Here is a 21,938-nt window from a genome sequence, read left to right on the forward strand (position 1 = left end):
GTTGACTATAGTGGCAGTCTCTGCATGCATCATGAGCATATCCATGCAACAGTCTGTGTCTGTGTACTTGATGTATGTGTATGTCTGTATGCACAATGTTGTGTTGGATTCTTTTAACGGCAGATATTGTTTGTTTGTCCAAGACAACTTTCCTTCAGGACAATATAATGTAAAATTTCAAAAAGTAAAAGGTCTATTACATTAAATTAGACAACTTACAGGGTCTCCAACTCGTCCAGTCTCTCCCTTAAGTCCAGTTTCACCTTTCGGACCCTGGAATATACAGTTAATGGCAAATTAAGACATATTCAATTAACATTCACTGTTTATTACACTGACTGGGAGGTTGGCATCACTAGCATCTTACCGCTGGTCCAGCTGGTCCCTTAAAGCCTTGTTCACCAGGTAGCCCTCTTTGACCCTGCAGGAGACCGCACATGAAATAACACGTGCGTTGAGTAGTGTAGGTCTATATATGTGCTGTCTTGTATCCAATCAAATCCAAATTTATTCATAAAGCACATTTGAAAACAACAACAGTTGGTGTACAATCAGACAAAACAAAAACATTGAAAGAGCACAATGAACACACACACAAAAAAGACAACAGTTTAACAGCAAAATGATAATAATATAGAAAGGCAACTATTCTAATGTGTTAAAAGCCTGAGAATAAAAAATGTTTTAAAGGTGCCCTGCCACACGTATATCATTACTTTGTGGTACTGTCTGAAGTTCTACCATGGGCTCTGTCAAACATGTTGTGGAATAAATGCCTTGGTTACCTTATTTCATGAGCGTCAGTTTGGTTTGAAATGTGCTGGGGACAGAGACGCATTCGGAAGTACATTTCCAAAAAACGTGGTTTAATGTACGTAAACAATGATCAATGATTACCAAATTTCTATCTCATATTGCTCCTCATAACCACTGAAAACTGTCAAAAAATCTAACCCAAACTCCAATTATCATTGACGTTATCTGACATTAAGCGTTTCTGCTTCACATTTTCAGCAGGGCAGCGGAGTGGCTGTGGGTTGACTCCCCACGGTTCTCATGGGGTTTATAAGTCATAACGTGAAAAAGCTTAACGTGGTTTAATGTACCTAAACAACGATCAATCATCACCACATTTCTGGTTAGATTTTTTGACAGTTTTCAGTGGTTATGAGGAGCAATATGAGAGAGAAATTTGGTAATCATTGATCATTGTTTAGGTACAATCTTTTTCCTCGCCATAGGCACCAATGAAGAAGACAAATGGGAGATAACTTATATAATCCTTGGATTTCGGTTTAGTTCTTTTGACAGACTTAAGTGTTCATTACAAGATATGGCCATGAGAAATTTCGTGATCATTGATTGTTGTTTAGGTACATTAAACCACGTTAAGCTTTTTTTCACGTTAAGCAGAATGTGCAGCCAGCACAGCAGCAGAGCGGCTGTGTCTGTGCCTGCCCTGTGGGGATAGAGATTGTTGTGGATTTTTTGGCATCCGTCGCTCAAGAACTATATGTGTTATGGACTTTTTTGTTTAACCAAATTGAGCTCGAGGTTTTCAAAAAAAGTAGTGGGTACAAATGACTCATGACGAAATCTGGTAGGTCTCCCCTGTTCTTCAGCCTTGATCTTGGGACCACAAGGAGCAGTCTTGTATAAAGTACTTGAAAGCAATATTTGAGTAAAAGTACAAGTATCTTACCACAAAATGACTTTGGTAGAAGGTAATGTAACCTTTTTACAATAATACTTGAGTAAAAGTCTTAAAGTATCTGGTTTTTCCTGTACTGTAAGTATCAAAAGTAATGTTGTGAAATGAAATGTACTTCATTTTTTAGAAGTAAAAGTAAAAGTAAAGAAAAGCTTTGATTATGAACTTTATTGTGGATTCCTTACAGTAAAGCACCATTTTTAGGGTTTTCCACACTTCAATTACTGGAACTGTTGGGTCTTTGTAAATGATAGAGTGTGGTCTAGACCTACTCTATCTGTAAAGTGTCTTGAGATAACTCTTGTTATGATTTGATACTATAAATACAATTGAATTGAATTGAATTGAATTCTTAAACATCCAATTCAAAGAGATCTCAACCCCCCTGCGTTACTGTCCCTGAGAGGCCATGTTGTAGCAGGACTGCTTCAGTATCACCATACTGAATCTCTGCTGACATCTAGTGGGCTCCACTGTATATTGCCAGAACCATGGATGGTTCCACAAGGTGGAATGTAACTAAGTACATTTACTCAAGTACTGTACTTAAGTACCAATTTGAGGTACTTGTACTTTATTTGAGTTTTTTCTTTTCATGCCACTTTCTACTTCTACTCCGCTACATTTCAGAGAGAAATATTGTACTTTCTACTCCACGACATTCATCTGACAGCTTTAGTTACTTTACAAATTTTTGCGCACAAAACACGTTTTTTTTTAAAATTTTCTTTAGGGATTGTATTCAATGCATTCAAAATAACAGTAGAGACAAAGAAGATAACATAATAGGGCTGGACGATTCATGGCAAAAGTTATCGAAACTGAAATTCAGAACCTCTTACCGACATCATTTTCTCATGTCGGTTATTTAGCTTTTTTTTTAATCCTGTTGAAACTTTCCCCACTGTGTGTGTTCATGTACTTTTCCCCTTAAAAACATGTTTAATGTTTAAATCTCCAGCCCATCCAGTCCCATTCACTGACATCTCGTCCTTGTCAGTAAACTATGAGGGCAAATGTTCAACTGATCATGATTTGGATTTTAAGTCATATCATCCCACCCTGTAACATAAGTTGTACAATAAACCCTAAATAGTGAACGCAATAACTGCAGGGAGTTTGTGAAAATGGAGCGATTTGGATGAATTATTTTTAAGCATATTACTTTATCTGAATATTGAATCACAGAAGACTTTCCCTGTTATTTTTAGGAACTTTTAATACAATTCTCTATATTGTACAAACAGCCATACGGCCCTAATAGGTTTTGACAAATTCAGTGTTTTCTTCTTCCTGATGCTTGGCCATTGTTCTATTGTTCTACAGGGAAGGCTCTGTGAATGTAGCTTGTGTTCAGGTCTTCAACGTGCCCTTATCCTGTGTGTTATTTTTTTTTGTTTATTTCTTAAATAATAATCCAAGCTTTAGAAGGAATGACAATTTCATTTTAGACCCCTAAAAATAAAAGAAGGGCCTTGCGACCCCGGGGTCGGGGAGCAGTGCGTTAAAAGGAAGAAGACAAGGCAGCTAAAAAGACGGAGAGAAAAAACTCACCGTCTCTCCTGGGCTCCCTTGATCCCCCTTCGCTCCCTTCTCTCCAGGTATTCCCTACAGGCCAGAACAAACAATCCAATTAGTTTCAATGTAAAACAAAAAGTAAAGGAAGACAAGAGGAAGAACAGAAGAGCCACACATCACGTACACAATCACATAGAAAACCATGAAGCATTAACTAAAAACAAAAAAAAGTAGCCTAGAGAATAGTCTAAAATTCACATAATCTCATAAGAGAGTTTGGTGTGTGTATGTGTGTGTGTGTGTGTGTGTGTGTGTGTGTGTGTGTGTGTGTGTGTGTGTGTGTGTCTCTGTGTGTTCTTTTTAGGGAGTTTGTTCCTTCACTATTTCTGCACTGCTTAGTTTTACATGTTTTCAAGATCATTTTGTGAAATCACTTTCTGGATTGGCAGTGAGAAATATAATTCACTGCATTACATGCTGACCTGAAATGACATACATCAGCTAGTAGAGAACAGAAAGAACATTTGTGCCCAAATTGTAATTATAAATTGGAAAGTAATGAATTTTTAAAAAGACATCTGGGGGACATTTAGGTCAATTTAAAAGAATATTCCTTTATTAGGATCCCCATTAGCCGCTAACAGTGTAGCAGCTACTCTTCCTGGGCTCCACATAAAACAATCCCAATATGTACATAATAAAATAAGTAATAAAGTAAGTCTACTCACAGGTTCACCAGGCTCAGGGATGACATTTGCCACCTGTGAAGAAAAAGAGATAATAATTTACAGCATGACTTACTGTAATATGTCACACACGTGATAGCGATATCATACAGTTGCAGGGTTGTGACTATGTTAAAGGTATAATATGCAGTGTTTTCTTATAGAAACAATGTATGGACTAATACCAAAGTAATCCCTCTCAGTCCTTTTTAACCACTAGAAGTGTCTGGTGAAGTCTGCATTTGCCCTCTGGTTTAGTTTTATGTTGCTGTGTGCGGGACGTTTCTGGGCGGCAACAAAGAGCCTTTGGGCCCCATGGGTGTGTAACCCCCAGCCAATGACAGCGCGCAGAGTGTGTTTTCATTCCCAACCGCCACTTTGCCCCGTCAACGTCTCATATCGATGCACAAGTCTAACTGAACAAGGACCAAAGAAAAAGACAGGATGAAGCTCTGCATTCACTCATAATCCGACAACGTGTCTCATTCCCGTGGAGGTGTGGGTTGGTTTATTTGTGCTTCAGGACACATCTGCCGTGAAACAATGACAAAAGAGTCTAGCGCTGCAACGATCAATCGATTAGTTGTAAACTATTCAATTAATCGCCAACTATTTTCATAATAGATTCATCGGTTTGAATCATTTTTCCGTGAAAAAAAAATGTACCTGATTGAAAGTTCTTAAATGTGAATATTTTCTTCCTAGTTTCCTCTGTGACAGTAAAATGAATTTCTTTGAGTTGTGGACAAAAAAAGACATTCGAGGGAGTCATCTTGGGATTTGGAAAGCACTGATTAACATGTGTCTCAATTTGCTGACATTTTATAGACCAAACAACTAGTGGATTAATCGAGAAAATTATTCGATAATGAAAATAATCGTTGTAGTTGCAGCCCTGAAAGAGTCTAATAGTCCTCTGATTACTGTTTTGTACGGCGCTCCCTCTCTTCATTCACTAGACCACTGCTGCACTCTCTCTCTCTCCCTCTCTCTCCCTCTCTCTCTCTCTCCCTCTCCCACGTCCCTGAAACAAACACAGCACTCAAAATGTTGTATATACTGTATGTTGCATGTTGTATTTCTACTGTTTAGAAACGAAAGCCCGCTCCATTTTTCCTTTTCAGTTTTCGCAGTGACTTCTGCTTCTTCTCCTCCTCCGGGAAAACACGGCCATGTCGCATTACAAAATGGTGATCACGCTATATAGTGACAGTAAAGCTTAGTCACTACATATTCCACCTTTAACATGCACACTAGAAAACAAATTTGACTTACATTTCCTGGAATGCCAGGTAGTCCCCGAGCTCCCACTTCACCCTGAGGCAAGAGACAATAAGTTCACATTGTCTGCATAGTAATGATCTTATTACAGCTAATGCTGCAGGGCGACCATTACTGAGGCCTATGTAACACCGTGCCATACACAGCCACAACTCCTTTGTTTTTGGCTTGACATTTAATTGGACCTTGTACAGCAATTTAAACTGCTTAGTTCTCATTTACCTTGTCGCCCTTGTCACCCTTTGGCCCGACGGGTCCATCCTGTCCTCTTTCGCCCTGAAAGAGAAGCCCAAAATCGAAATGTAATGTAATACATTTCTACAGAAAAGGGACCCTATCTGCACTTTAATGCAGGCAAATTGGAACTTTTTTTAATTGGAAAGCATGGAAGTCAAGAGCAGTGCGTCTCCAAGTGAAGGCCCTTGAGGGTGTCCCAGAAGGTTACCTAGCCAAATTAGGAACAATTCATTTCACAGATTAATTTGGAAAACTTGTGATTGAAATGGATATGTATCTGAATAGGTATTATTGCAATGGATACGGAATGGATATACTATATGTATTTGCACTCATGTAGGAAACGTGCACATCAATATTTTTATAGGCTAATAAGTTCAAACTGTGGCGTCACCATGTATTCCTGCAATAGATATGAAATTGATACGTGGTATTGCAATTGAATTAAGATATGTTTTGCTTGCATGAATGTGAAACTTTGCAAAAATGACAAGTGTGTTTATTGAGAGACACTCCCAGTGATAAGTGATTTTCAATTGTCTCACACCTGGGGACACAGAAATGGGAGGGGCAGAATGTATTTAAGATTTGTGTTAATTGTTGAAAGATATTCTCGATGAAGGTCCAGAGGGACCGAAACGTTAGTTTTCTTTAATAAATGGCAATGCAATAGCAAAAGCAGAGTGCAGGATTTTCCTTTTTTTTCCCCCAAATTGTGATATTTCGCAACGCACCTGCACTGAAAAGTTGTTTGTAGAGTTTGATTTGTAGATGTTACCCAATTCAATACTTAAACCAACAACATGGGACACTTTTGGGGGGGTCTACACTCTGGTGATGCTTGATTAAAAAGAAGAAAAAAAAGCATAGCCACACCTACCGGAACACCCCTGTCTCCTCGTACTCCATCACCACCTTGTTGCCCAGGCGAACCAGATTCTCCCTGTAAAAAAAACCCCCAAAACAAACCATACATGAGGACATAAGGAACTCTGACTGGCAAAGAACTTCATTCCCCAGGCTGTCAGGAAGGGGTCAACACCCCCCTCCCATCCCTCCCCTCTGCCCCCAAGAACTCTGAACACTCTCCCACCCCAACCCGCCCCCATCAGGATCAGCACTGGTCACTTTATAAAAGAAGACACTCAGGATCTCTTTTTACATTTTTACATTGCATCTTTAGTTTTCTATACTGTTTGGTTTTGCCTTACACTTACTTTTTAGAAATGATTACTGTATTGTACATTACTTACCTTATTTTAATTTTAATTTTAATTTGTTTATATTTCTTATCTTTTATATTATACTTGTGTACTTGTGTTGTACGTGACCTTGTTGCACTGTGGGTCGGAGAGAAACGTATTTTTAATTGCTCTGCATGTCCGGCACATATTGCAGAATTGACAATAAAGTTGACTTGACTTGATGTTTCATTATCTCACAAAATACCCCAAAGTAAAGCAGCTGTGAACTCACTCTCTCCCCTGGAGGTCCTCTTGGTCCGGGAGGCCCGTCGTCACCCTGGAGAGAAGACACACGCATGCGGGCCATTCAAATGTCAGATTTGCACATGAAAAAAAATCACACATGATATCTCATAAGCTGCATGTGTCCTCAGTCATGTCCAGCGTGTTTCTTGGGATATACGATGAAGTTGGAGTTACCTTAGGCCCGGGCTTGCCGGCAAAGCCATCTCCTCCACGCTCTCCCCTGGGCCCCTGCAGAGACACACCATTAATCCACTGTTATTGACTGAGTTAACACAGAGATCAATGTTTAAAAAAAAGGCAATTAAAAAACATCTTGGAGCACCATATTTGTAGAATGCTATGGGGATGGAGATTTTTAGTTTTTTCTGGGTACTATGGTAAGGGAGTCATCAGCGTAAGCTTAGAGTCATAGACACATTAATGTACGTTTGACTCATTCTCTAATATGTCTAATGTTTGTTGTTTATGTGGACTGTAATGTTTAACGTAAATGGGGTGAATTCATAGGCATAATGTACAGGGGGGATCGGGGAGTTAAAACCCCCCTAATAATCCATTCTGGGCTTTTTCTGAAGTTTTTTCTTGCTTTTTTGGGAGGTTTTTGTTGCTTTTATGACCTTTTTGTCACTTTTTTCGAGTTTTTTTTCTACAATTCTTCAATGTTTTTGTTGCTTTTCTCAATACATGCAGACATGTCCCGGGACCTCTCTAGATAGCTCGAGATCTCAACCCCCCCCCTCAATGTTAAAACCAAAGTTCTGCCCCTAATACGTCCAATTATGTGGACTGTAATGTTTAACGTATGTTTTTAAATGTGTTAAATCATCTGGATTAATGTTTAACGTATGTTTTTAAATGTGTACCCCAGGATGAGTAGCTGTGCTTGAGGGCACAGCTAATGGGGATCCTATTAAACTAAATAAGACTTCCATTTAGTCGTACTTTCAAAAACCTGTATTTGCCAGAAACATTGGCCAGATACTGTATGTAGTAAAAGTAAACCCACCACAATGCACTGAACTTTAAGCGGTCTTCATATTTCTGTTGTCCTCTTGGGGGCAGAACTGCACAACATGCTGAACGACACGCACGTTTGACATATTCTGGCTTGGTAAAGTCAACACGTGTTAGCAAACAGTTGCCTATTTACGTATCTGGCAGGCACAAAGCATCATTAGCATCCATTTTTTTTGGCCATCTGATGAACGCAAGTCCAATATTCACTATCCTTCTAGTTTTGTTTTTGTGTTCAGTCTGCTGTTTGGTACCATACAGTTCAGATTTCTGTGTTTTACTGCTGCACACGATGTTGATTAGAGTTGCATTGCCCTAAAACCAGGGTAGGAAATGTAAAAAAATAATATGGAGGTGGGGGTGGGGACAATTTTTGCCTCCACTGTCTAAAAAGTCTGGGCATTTACCAAATTTAGGGGGCACATTTGAAAAACAGTAATTAGTGGATAAGTTGCTGTTTTTTGTAATGTGAAATGAGCCTAGATTAAAATGCATACAGTAATCACCATCTGCCAAAATTAGTACATAAAAAGCATACTATGGCTATTATCAGTGCATTCATATATAACAGTACTGTTTTTGTGAGTGTGGCAGTGGATATTAAATGAATTGAATACAAAAAAATTAAATGAAAATAATGTAGTATTAGGATATTGGCCTAAACTGGTAAATATAATAAAATATTATTTTTTTCGAAATCTTGTGGGCAATTTTTGCCCCTCCATCATGTTTTTAGCGTTCGGAGATTTCTTAGTTTTTTTGCCCTTTTCCCGCCCCTTCATTTCTGACTGGCTAAAACCAAAACAATGAGCTGAAAGACACTAAACCTCTAGCTCCATAGGGCACCTTGGTAGGTCACCTGGTAGAGCACACGCCCATTTATAGAGGTTTACTACGACCTGCGGCCCTTTGCTGCATGTCTTTCCCCCTCTCTCTCCCCTTTCATGACTTCAGCTGTCCTATAAAAAATAAAGGCCTAAAATGCCTTCAAAAATTATCTTAAAAAAAAAAAAAGAAAAGCTCCACAGAGCTGAGAAGAGCTGCAGATTTGGGTGATAATTCTCCATGGTTTTGTCCCTATAAGCGACGTCTTTTCAATACACATGGGCATTTGAGTCATTGTTGATATACATTTTTTGTTTGGTTCAGCTTTAAAGTGTCACAGAAAGTTTGGTCACTGTGAGCACGGAAGGCAAAAAAAAAAAAAAAAAAAAAAAAAAACCATTATTCTAAAGGTCATACTGACCACGGCACCGTCATTTCCAGGAAGTCCATCCAGACCGTCTTTACCAGGAAGACCCTGCAAAGATCAGCGATGAAAGGTTGACATTTAGTGATGTGAACAGAGAAACGACAACATCTACGACTCAAAGTACCATCACCTTATCATGGTCATTGCCTCACATGGTCAGTCCATACCAGGCCTTTGTAATCACTTCAGAAATTGTTAACTCTTTAAATTTCTGTGAGTGATTTGTATGTATGTGAGGACATACATATAGCATATATACAGTATGTGTGTTTGTTGTGTTATGGTTGTATAAGCTACTGTCCATCCATCCATCCATCCATCCCTCCTTCCCTCCATCCATCCATCCATCCATCCCTCCATCCATCCATCCATCCCTCCATCCATCCATCCATCCCTCCATCCATCCATCCATCCATCCATCCACAAATGCTTTTATTTGGATAATAAAAGGCCAACTCACAGGCTTTCCAGGCTCTCCGTGTTTGCCCGAAAATCCAATCTCACCAGGTAGACCCTTCATAAAGAGAGAACGAGTATTACTGTAATGCATTTATTGCCAAAACAACGGATCATATTTATGAATGACTGTGTTCTGATCTGCGCCGGATCACTTACAGGAGGTCCAGTGTGTCCTTGGTTTCCTGGTGGCCCAGGTGGACCCTGAGGACCCTGCAAAATAAATATAACAACATCAGTAAAAATGTAAATCGCCTGATCATAGGACTGGGCAATAATTCAATATGATAATGTATCGTCTTTCAATGAAATCATATCGTGACCAAATATTTCGAGATGTCGTGTTATACAATTACGCTGTCTAAACTGATAATAACAAGCACATACTTGTGTAACGTTTAGAGGGACTATCATTTGAAGAATGGCAGATATTTTTTAACATCACATTATTTTTGTGCATGCGTGTAAACATAGTCAGTATTTAGCTGGGAAAATAAATATGTATTTTTTCTCTATGATTTCACTTGAAACTGTTGATGATTATTTATTTAAAATCTCATTGTAAAAGATATTTTGTGAAAGCACCAATAGTCAATACTACAATATCGTCGCAATATCGACATCGATGTATTTGGTCAAGGATATCATGATATTTGATTTTTCCATATCGCCCAGCCCTACTTCAGACCATCATTTCATAAATATACACGCATAACGTGGGCTTATTATTATTATTTTTTTAAGATTACTTTTTTGGGCTTTTTCCCTTTATTACACAGTGAGAGTGATGGGGGAATACACGCAGCAAAGGGCAGCAGGTCGGATTCTCTTACTGGGTGAGCTAGCGGTCGCCCCAATGTGGGCTTTTTTGAAGGTATCTATATTTTTGGATAAAAAAAGCAATATATTTGGGTAACTCTTTATTATAACCATCGCTAAAAAAATGTAAATTGATAGTTTGTTAAACTAATAAAACTAATTAAAAAAGTGCTCATATTATGATCATTTTCAGCATTTAAGCAGAGTATGAGGGCGTGCCCTGACAGTAGCTAGGTAAGGACTACTAGCCAGTCAGAAGCAGAGTATGCAGTTGGTGAACAGTGTTTTCTGTTGGAGATAGTAAGTCCCTTTGGGTTGGACTTTGGGCTTTTTCACTTTGTAAACTTATAACGTGAACAAAAAAGATATATAACACAATAAAGGAAAGGGAAAAAGCCAAAAAGCACAATATGAGCACTTCAAGTTAATAGTTATAGTTATATATTGTTAACTAACCACAAATTGATAACCAACAATGTTTACTAATGATGAGTTATGCAATAATTCATGTTATTTTAACAGTTCATTGTTGCTCACATCATAAAAGTTGATACATTTTATGAAGTCTTTGTAAATTATGATCAAGAAATCGTTTATAAACCGTCAATGAACATTATTTGAATGGCTATCATAAAGTTGCATCTGCCGATTATAATACCTTGTTAATGGTTAATAAAGCATCTATAGATATTATTTAGATCACTGTGTACAGTGTACAAATAATCCAATAATCATCATCTATTTCATAGCTCACCCAAAAAAGATTTCATGTGGCCACATTAATGCTTGCATGGTTTTCTTGCCAATTATGTTCAATACAAATATTCAGATTTCCCCCAAGCATTGTATTTATATGTACTTTTGTAGAGACAGTGTGCATTAGTACGGGTGAGCGGCCACTAGAGGGAGGTATTACAGCACTGTTTATATAGCTCACTCAACCTTGAACACCCCTTGAAGATAGGTGTGTTTCTAATTTGCTTCAGGGAGCAGTTTGGGAAATGAATTGGCATAATATGTTGGTTTTTAATCTAGCCTGTTTATTTTCCCTCTATTAAAACACACAGTGAAGACACCTCTAAGAGAGCAGAAACTCTTTGTGGATCACGTCACATATTGAGCAACTGAGGTGCAAGAACAAGCACTGATATTAATGAGATGTCATTGTAAACATGTGTATTACAAATATGCGTGAACACTTTGATCATCATGAAAAGTGAAATAGTACTTACAGGGGGTCCAGGAAGGCCATCCACTCCAGGCAATCCACTTTCACCTTTCTTTCCCTGAAAGACAACATTGAAATTCAATTCAAAACACAAAAATGAAAAGACATCCGATGCATAAGGTGAACAGTTTCCAGACAGTTTAACATTTTTTTTAAACCCTCACTCACATAGTTTCATTTTCTTAAGCCAATTCCAGTATTTTAAACCCAACATTATTTTACTACGATTTAGGCTTTTTCCACCAGAATTTGGCAATTTCTAAATATTATTCATAGTTTAGCTTTTTTGACGCCCATTTTAACATACAAAAAATGATCATGTTGTAAAGATGGGTGGTAAGTCACGTAACTTGGTATACCTTTTGGTAGATTACCACCTAAAATTCTGAAGACTACTTTAAGTGTTACTTTAAGAACTTGGTATGGATCTCTGTTATATCTCTGTAAAAAAAAAATATGTTGCCAAGTAAAATACTTTATTTTATTATAACATTTTAGCCTAATCGAAGAGCAATTGTATTTCATGATGTGTGTGTGACAATTGACGGACTATTGTGGCTGACGTGGACTCACTGCATCAGCTTTCATATTTTTGAAGTGAATACTAAAGACAAATATCTCTAATATGACAGGGAGGTTCACAACAGCATAGTCACTTTTTTCCACAACATGCTGGAATTTATTTTTGGTCCCATTTTACCCGAATCCATTTGATTGCCATTAAAAACCCTTTCCCATAAAAAGTGTTTTGTATTTTTAGTAAACAAAATAAATTTGGTGTCAGTATTGTTTTAGCTGCATAAAACTCATAAAAAAAAAGAGATTGGCTTACCATGCACGTTCTGGAACCAGCAGGGTTTTTTTTTTTTTACTGGGAGCACTGTAGCCCATAATGAAATAAATTTAGGGACACAGGCAGAACAGTTTGGGGCGCACACCTTAAATCGACCTGCAACACAATTTGTCTTTCAGATTTCCCCCCATTGTAACTGTTTTAAAATAAATCCAGAAACTGCAATGCGTACAATCCGTGTCATCTCCTAATGTGCAATATGTCATTTCCACAGCGCTGTGGAGGAAGGTCTGGCTAGTCCACACAGCGATCACGGAAGGCTTGTATCAAGTGTTGTTGTCATTATCTTAGAATTCCTCATGGGGGCGGCAGAAACTACGCACTATAGCTTTAACGAAGAAATGATGTCTGTGGATACTAGGTTTTTCTCCTGCATTCCTATTACATTACAAAACCACTTTCCAAAAAGGGACCAATACGTATAGTTTTTTTTTCTTTAATAAATGGCGATGCTGCAGCAAGAGCAGTATGCAGGATTTGTACGTTGGATGTGCGAATTTTCTCTTCAAAAACTTTCCAAAAAGTAAAATCCTGGCACTTGCTCTTTCTTCATGTGTTTGTTAGTGCTGTCCACTGCATCCCTTTAAGTTCCCATTCGGCTCAGGCTGCCCTCAGCTGTCTATAAATAAGGACAGAAGTGGATAGACAGGCCTCAGAAGCCATGACACACACGACTGATGAGAGCTTTGCTGCAGTTTAGGTGAGAGTGGCTCAATCTATACCAACTCAACCATACAGCCAACTCTATCAGCTGTGGCAGCGGCGGAGACCAGCCTATTATCACAGCTCTCACAATACTTTCTCCCCTGCTCTCTCTCTCTCTCTCTCTCTCTCTCTCTCTCTCTCCCTCCCTCTCCCTGTGCATCTTCAAACGAGGTATAACTGGACAAAAACCTGGAGGAAATAGGCCAAGCTCCTCACCATCTGTATTTTATTTTTTTATTCATGGGGCTGTAAACTCATAGGGCTGTAAAATGCTCCAGCAGGACCTCCAATGATATTACAAAATAAAAGCAAAGCTGCACAGTGGGAGATTATCTAAATATTGTAAAATCTGAACCCAAAATTATGTCTTTATTCATATTAATAAACTACACAGCTTGTCTGGCTGAGGACATGTTAGGGGTGTCACGATACCAAAAATCTAGTAGTCGGTGCTGACACCACCAAAAGTACAGTACATAATATCCTACTACTTTATAGCCTGGTCCTACCAGACTCTGGCCACTCTCCATTGACAAGTATTAACTTCCTTGAAGGTGGGTACTCTGTTGAAGTTTAAAACTATTGGATCTGCCCAGAGCCACTCTGGATCTGCCATAACGTAAACGCTAACGTTTGGTCGTGACGTCGGCTTCGCATCGCTAGCGTTAGCCTTAGCCAACTCCTTCACCACTAACGGAGCGAGCTGGAAAATCAAACTTTTCCCGAACCCCTTGGGGAGGAGGGCCACAACATCATGGCCACCAACAAAACTTTAACTTCTGGGTATTCAGCGGTGTTGCTACAACGGACCGAATGGCTTCACCCGCATCTTTCTATGCCGCCATTATGGAACTACAACTCAAACTAGCACAACCTCAACATCATCGTTCTCAGCCACTCCCTCTGTTCGCTGATTGGAATGCCAAAGATTTGGCTCGAGAAAACCCAAGACTATACTGCAAACCCAGACGTAGTACTGAAGGGAAATGAAAATTGAGCAGAAGTACGTAGGAGGGCAGAGCCAGGCTAGGGGGTTGAGACAGTGTCATGTCATTCTTTTTTCGGTGTAAGTTTTTCCTTGAGATTTAACTGTCTATCTGTTTTGGAGTGGAGTGGAGGGGGCAAGGAGAGCGTGATTTACGTGTAATCTGGAGAAAACGACTAAGACTGTCAGTGTGCACGGTGATGAGGTGCTATTCTCGCTATATTCCTTCTTCTTTTTCAGCATTCAGCATCAGACCAGAACGCTTGTAACGTTAGGCGTAGATACTGCCCCTGGCAGGTCCGGAAGGACTGTGATCCCCCTCGCACCTATACGGGATTGTAGAACAGTGATTCCCAACCAGGGGTATTTGTACCCCAGGATGTACTTCTGTGGTTGCCAAAGGGTACATGGAAAAATTGTATCCAACTACTGTAATTTGAAAATTTTGAAATTATGATTTGATAAAAAAAAAAAAAAAAGAGTATAATGAAATAGTTAGCTAAAGTAATGTTAGTGGATAAATGGTCAAGTATTCAGCTTCAATCTTAGTAGTAGTAGCCTAGTAGGCATGTAGTTGTATGATTGCTCCCCAAACCAACCTTAATATTGACAGTTCAATTGTATGGACAAAATTAACAATATCCTTTTAAATAATAAGTAGTGTTATCTATTTGGAACATAACATTGGGAATTGATGAAGGGGTGCGCGAGTACATCTGACAGGGCTGTTTGGGTATCTCAGCCTACATTTACATTGCTACGTTTTGGTTTTTAAGCGGAGTTTTGAGCCAAAAGCGATCTCCGTGGACAGTGTTTTAGCTCCAGTAGGAGAACTAATGTCCGTTTAAACTAACACGCCCAAACTGCATATCTCATCAACTTTCTCATATACTGGGCAAGCCCATGCCCGGGTAAACAGGAGGCAGCATGTATACTCCGCCCGTTGCTGGTAGTTGCCATGGAAACGGTAGTAGCTTAGTCTCAGAGATCGAGATGCCATGATCAATAACAACCAATCAGGCGGCAAAACGTTGGCGTCAGTGTTTGTGTTGCCAAAGTTCTCCGTTTGCGGCCGCTGAGACTCCAACTCAACCGCGCAGATTCCAAACCAGGTCAGACGTGTTTTCAAATTTCTCCAGTTTAGGGGCTCTGAAACACCAGAGCAGTGGGAATGTGAGGTGTAAACGTAGCAAAAGATTTTCGTTTTTAAACCAAAACGTAGCAATGTAAATGTAGCCTCAGACTAAAAAGGTTGGAAACCACTGCTGTCGAAAAATGAGTACCGTCAAGTTTTCAGAATTTTGGTACCGACTTGGTACCGAAGTGTCATGTCTGGTGACATCGCTAGGACAAAATGTATTCTGGTGGTAGAAAAGTCTTTGGTATACAGTATTTCCAGAGGGAGGTCTGCCTTTCCTCCGCTGCCCAACTGAGCAGCTGCACAATTTCATTCCAACATATTGCTGCCGAGAAGTTAATTGCTACCAGTAGAGACGGGGAATGGAGGTAACTATCTTTGTTAATGTTTTGGAAGAACAAATCATGTAGAACCACTGCGCCTGTTTTAATTACACTCTGTGGTGTGATGGGAACAGCTAGTTCGGAGTAAGACATAAGAATATGAGAGACAGGGAACACTTTCTGTATATAATTTTACAAGCACTGATAACGGTCACAGTATCAGCACTCATTAGTGTGAGGAATAAATATTAGTTTTCATCATTCAAAATATTCCCATTGGAATTAGATAAGTATGGGAGCACACACAGTATGAACTTCCAATTACTGCAGATTAGATTTTTGTTCTACCAGAGCTTCTCTGGAGGCAAAATAATCTCGTTTTAGTCCAAACTCAGCGGCACTGAATTCTTTTCTGTTCTCTCATGATTACAAAAGTATTGTTTTGTCATTTAAAACATTACAAAGTTTGGTTTCTCATGATCACAAAAAATAGCTTTGATAATAAATCTGTTACAGGAAAACTGGTTTCTGTTTCTCGTAATTACAAAGAATTTCCCTTGTGATGCAAACCTGTCTCCTTTAAATTACATACTATACTTGTTGTGCTAATTATGTGAGTTTAGACCACAAAAGCCTTTTGGTTAAGGTAAGCGAAAGATCTGGTATTCGATTACATGTAAATAAAATAAACACATTGCGTCATGTGCTTCCTCCAAGTCCTCCAAACTGAAAATATGACCCACAGGAGCATTTTCAGACCTCATTCTTAAATGTTAACGGTCCCGGTTTGGTTAAAAACACTTAAAATGCATTTTTGATATTGTACATCTACATTATTGTATGTCCTTTGGTTGTGGTTTTTATATAAGCCGTTACAGGTTTCTACCACACCCTCACATGTATTTTTTTCTGTATCTTCAATGTACTTAGTTTGTATGTTCTGTGAAACAAATACACTAAACCAAACTAAAGCCAGAAACAACAGAGAGAGAACTACATGTGTGCAGGTATTTAACAGCTATGCACTTTGTTGAGCATCTCCCTGGTACAGTACAGTGTCTGAGTACTGAAGTGACGAAGAAATGTGGAGAAAACATGTTCAGATACTCTTCATTTAAAATGAGATTCTTACCCTTTGGCCAAACTCTCCGGGTTGCCCAGTTTCACCCTGCAGACCAGGAGGACCCTGAGGAATAAAATGTTCAGCTACCGTTTAAACAGCACAACTTGTGTTTTCATGAACTGCTGAACAGGTGGCTTTTCCACAACAACTAAATATCAAAAGCTATAAACAGAAGGAAAGAGGAAGTCATAAATCATAATCCTTACTTGAGGCCCTGGGGGGCCCTCGGGCCCAGGAGGTCCAGGCGGTCCAGCATCTCCCTAAAACAGGTCAAACACATGAGTACTGTATGTATCACACATTACAAATGGTATACATAAAAGGACTTCTATGACTATTTGAGATTACAGTTTACATGGTTTTGTTGAAATTCTTTAAAACTCTAAATCCTTTAGAGCAGAGATATTCAACAAGGGGTCCGTGACCCCTAGGGGGGCCTCAGAGTTACTGCAGGGGGAGCCGCCAAATAATGTTTACAAAATCAATTTTGCATTTTTTGGGGCATTTCAGCCTTTAACGGAAAGAACAGATAGATATGAAATGGGGATGACATGTAGGAAATTGTCTAAGGTTGGACTCAAACCCTGAACCTTCTGCATCGAGGTATACACCTCTATATATGTGCACCTGCTCTACCAAGTGAGCTAGCCCAGCCACACTAAATTTAGCATTTACATTTTTTTTGTATATGTCTGAAAATATCCATTAACATTAAGCTAACATTTTATTAGCAAACATAAATTGGAATATAATTTGAAAAAAATGTAATTTACACATGAAAGATACTTACTATGCCTACTATGGTAGCCATACACTTAAGCTTAAGCCATTTATTTTCATCCATGCGGCCCAGTTTAATGCAACTTCATTTTATACTGTATATGTAGCAGGGGGTCCCTACTCAGTCTCTCTTTTAGCTTAGGGGTCCTTGGCCTAAAAAACATTGAAGACCCCTGCTTTAGTGTATGTACACTGGAAATGGTATTATGTTTATTTGTATAGTCCCTGGCAATGCATTCTCACTGAATGAATGAATTATTTAATTCAAACAATTAAAGGAATATACATAAATAAAATGTATCCGACAAAAAAAAGGTATAACAGAAAGAAATTGTCGAACTAACTTCATTCTAAAACCAGAAAACAACACATGTAGAGGATGACTAATTTTCACTTCTCCTACCTGAAAAGAGATTATGTTACTATTTTTGAGTTACATAACATAGGGAAGGGTACGTATTTGGCGTAAAACAGCATTACTAATCCTGAAACCTATTTTTAGTAGAGTTCACAGAATGAATGGTGATATTTCCCCAGTAAAAGAACAATTGCTTCATTGATTTGCTGGTCCAGTCAGAGAGACTGGACAGAAATGACACAAAGATGAAGTTATTTTAAAACCCTAAAAGATTCAGGACTTTTGAGAAAACATTTGCAGTAGGGCTGGCCCCCCAGAAGCCAACCCCTTCGCTCCGCCCCTGGATCACTGCACTTGTCATGATGGGATTAACACTGCATTAATAATCTGTTACTCTATAATTATTTTATAATTAATACTATGAGGTAGCCTTTAAAATCTTGACTTTCAGGTCAATGAACATGATAAACTATCTCATAATGGAACAATGACTCACCTTTTCACCCTGTAAACCTTCTTTGTGATGCTGAAATTAAAAGAAAAGATGAATAAATCGTCAAATGATGTTTGTTTTTCAGCTAGTCAAATCATTGACAGATTCATTGTGATTCCTTGGACTAATTACTGTGAAGAAATGAGGCCATGGACAATAGAACTGGCAACCCGTATCTCACAACAAGAAAACCCTGCATGGCTTCATTATACATCTGCTCATAATTGTTTGATAAATGATTTTAAAAAAGGACGATTCCTTTTTCAGCCCAATTGGAAGTATTCAAATTGGTTGTTTTATCCGACCAAAAGTCCGAAACCAAAAGCAATTCTGTTTACTATCACATATATGATACACATATAATGGCATCCTATTGTAGAAGATAGAACCAGCAAATGTCCGTCTTTTTTGCTTGAAAATGATTTAAATGATCGTTTACCAAAAATAAGCTTATTGTCAGTCAGATAATCAGTTAGTCGACTAATTGTTTAGCTGCTTCTGTGTGGAGAACAGCGCCCCCCCCCCTTCAGTTTGAAGTAATAATCGTTAGAATGCATAACAGGATCATAGATGAAATGCACAATTACATTTTAATTATGGATGGTTTATTGGGTTTTTTTATTGTTGCTTTTTTAAGTGTTCATCCTTTCTCCATCACGCCATTGTGTTCTTCATGTCGAATGGTGATGATGATGATGATGATGATGATGATGATGGTAATGACATTGTAGAAAAGGCCATTCTAGTTGCTATTTATTGGTTGGACTTTTAATTTCTGTGGTATTTCTTAGTGTGTGTGTATAGAGGGCATTAGGGTCCGTTTTACTCCTAACATTGATTGTACTGGTTTAGATTTGTAGGCATTGTTTGTAGTTTTATTTGTGATGGTACTTGCTCAGATTTGTATAACTGATTGATGATGGTTTTTATAGATCTCTATTCATTTATCTGGATGTTATTGCACTAGCACTTTATGATAGAATTACTGCCACCTTAATGATGGATTATAGGACCTTCAACACTTTCAATTATGTGATTTATGTCAATGTGGATTTCCTTTTGTTGTCTTTTGTTATGCTGTGTGTCTGATTGTCTTACATGTATGCCTTTGCTGCACCACAAATTGCCCCTGGGGGACGATATCAATAAAGTTGAAGTTGATGTTCTTCATCGTTAAACCAGCCTGTAATTCTTTATCCTTTTGGTCTATTTTTGGTACTCACCACATCCCCAGGTAATCCGGGAAGGCCTCTCTCCCCCTGTGAGGTAGTTCACACAAAAAAGATGAAAACCCCGTCATTAGAATCAAGAGACTTTCAGGGTGAAGCACCGAGGGCAACATGCTAATGACACGGCAACGACCGTAATTTAGAAGATGACACGTGTGTACTTATTGTAGGCCCAAAGGAAAGTGAAACTTGCGGGTAAAAGTACGATGGGAATATATTGTGCTTATGGGTGTGGTATAAGCATGTGTGCACCACTGGAAGACTCATCAAAGTCAGTAATTACAGACAGACAAATGAACTCTGCATTTTATTTTCTCAGACAAACGAGTGGGCTGACTTTGATGGTACACAGAGGAGACTGAGGAATGTCTGGAGAGGGCAGACAGTAACTTGGAAAATCTGATACCTCTTTGAAATGATTTATATCAGCTTAATGACATTATGCTTACGGCAAAATCCTCTTTGAAGTGTTTCTAATGAAGTGAACAGGGTGTTTTGCATGTAGCACAAGACAGGGACATACCTTGATGCCTTGAATTCCGCCGGGCCCGGGTGCACCAACCAGTCCTCTCAAACCCTAATCAATATTAGACAAAATCTTCATTAATACAATGGTGACTCACTCCATCTGTCACATACTAATGTCAGTGGCCTGTTTGTAACTGTGGGATCCTAAACAGAGGATCACAACTTACATCTTTCCCTGGAACACCGGGTTTGCCAGGGAATCCATCCAAACCTGCCACGCCCTGAAATGGAAACAAGTGTAAAGGAAAGCATGTACAAGGTGTTGCTACAATAAATGTTGAACTCAATAAAAGATTTAAGTAAAAAAAAAAAAAAAATCTGGCTATGTTATCGAAGTGAATGCCAGTTTTTTATGTCTCCACTTACAATAAACAAAGGTGTCTATAAATGTCTATGATCACAGTCATAAAAGCTTTTATATTTGCTAATCTAAACACCAAATAGCTGGAGAGTATTTTGTGAAAAATAGTCGGCTCAGGAAGTGATGCATGTTACAGCTTGTTTGCAACAAATACAGTATTTGCATAGCTGGCATGTGCAGCGGTAGCTACCATGGCTGCACAGGTAAAGACAACAAACTTAAATGTCATAAACAAAAATGAAAGGCACAATACGCTTTCAGTTCTGAACCAAATGGAAAAGTAGTTAACAAAACAAGACTAAAGGGTTTACAGCTAAGATAGTCTCCTTAATACATCCCCGAGAGCGGTGCTTTCAGCTAAATGCTAATATAACGTGCTAACATGCTTGTTCTTGCCCGATTCGTACTGGAAGTGTTATTATGGATCCCACGTAATTTTCTAGGTCCCGCCCTACGAAGTAGCTTGATTGGTTGGGGTTAGGCATTGACCTCAAGTGGTTAAGGTTAGGATAGCTGATTGGTCAGGGGATAAGACCTGAACAAATCAGGATATGTTACCTTGCGTTAGCATGGACGCCGGGCCTATAGTAGTGTGTGAATGCTACTGAAGGGCAGGTCTTGCCTCAAAGTTGCGTGGGTCCCATAATAACGCGTACTGGAAACTCAATTTGTTTCTGGAGCCACGCCACTAGCATGGCTAATAGAGAGCAGATTTTTAAGCAGTGGACAGTGCTGTGTAACCCAAAACACATCCCTGAATGTTCAGTCAGCAAACATCGCTCTGACTTTAACCCCAGGTGCCTTCTCTAAACCACATATTCCCTTTATCACTTCACTGAGGGAAGTACTTTTCCAGTTTTCGCCAACAGGAAATTGCTTACTGACTGACTGGCTGACAGACAGACAGCTCTAAACCTGACAGCATGTTTGAATGGCCCTTCAGTATGCCTAGAACCTGCTGCAAATCTTCATGACATAAGGCAAAGTAATCAGTGTACTGATTCCGTGTTTACTGCTTTCTACAAAAAAAAGCTTGTTAAAGTCGTTTACATTTAAATGTGAGTTGACATCTCAGCATGATACAAAAGTAATTGTTACAACTGTCTCTTATATTATTCTACTCAATCTGTTACTCGTAGTATCAGTGAAGTCATGATCACAAAAACATCTTGACAAATTGACTTCAGTTGGAAACCATTGTGATGCTGGTAGATAACCTTTCACTGATTTATTAGCTGAGTCGGCTGAGTCTGAACTGCAGTCTAACATCATTTTGTTGGCAAAAGAAGAAAGGTGTTAGCAGGTAGGAGGAAACATTGGACATCAACAAA

At 38.9% G+C, this 21,938-nt stretch overlaps 1 protein-coding gene across 2 annotated transcripts in view; it reads right to left on the reverse strand.

Moving 5' to 3' along the window:
• The window catches only part of col22a1 (collagen, type XXII, alpha 1), an 86,465-nt gene that overhangs the window by 35,812 nt on the left and 28,715 nt on the right, over positions 1-21,938 (reverse strand). For both annotated transcript variants that reach the window (XM_078267859.1, XM_078267858.1), the window contains 19 exons: positions 20,414-20,467; positions 20,242-20,295; positions 19,713-19,748; positions 18,493-18,522; positions 17,065-17,118; positions 16,868-16,921; positions 11,736-11,789; positions 9,844-9,897; positions 9,689-9,742; positions 9,223-9,276; positions 7,137-7,190; positions 6,949-6,993; positions 6,353-6,415; positions 5,458-5,511; positions 5,230-5,271; positions 3,958-3,990; positions 3,266-3,319; positions 368-421; positions 220-273 (listed from right to left, as the gene is read on the reverse strand). In XM_078267859.1, the coding sequence (XP_078123985.1) occupies positions 220-273; positions 368-421; positions 3,266-3,319; positions 3,958-3,990; positions 5,230-5,271; positions 5,458-5,511; positions 6,353-6,415; positions 6,949-6,993; positions 7,137-7,190; positions 9,223-9,276; positions 9,689-9,742; positions 9,844-9,897; positions 11,736-11,789; positions 16,868-16,921; positions 17,065-17,118; positions 18,493-18,522; positions 19,713-19,748; positions 20,242-20,295; positions 20,414-20,467 (951 nt within the window). The remainder of the gene's footprint in view (positions 1-219; positions 274-367; positions 422-3,265; positions 3,320-3,957; positions 3,991-5,229; positions 5,272-5,457; positions 5,512-6,352; positions 6,416-6,948; positions 6,994-7,136; positions 7,191-9,222; positions 9,277-9,688; positions 9,743-9,843; positions 9,898-11,735; positions 11,790-16,867; positions 16,922-17,064; positions 17,119-18,492; positions 18,523-19,712; positions 19,749-20,241; positions 20,296-20,413; positions 20,468-21,938) is intronic.

Source organism: Sander vitreus, chromosome 14, assembly GCF_031162955.1.
Source record: "Sander vitreus isolate 19-12246 chromosome 14, sanVit1, whole genome shotgun sequence".
Classification (NCBI taxonomy): Eukaryota; Metazoa; Chordata; class Actinopteri; order Perciformes; family Percidae; genus Sander; species Sander vitreus.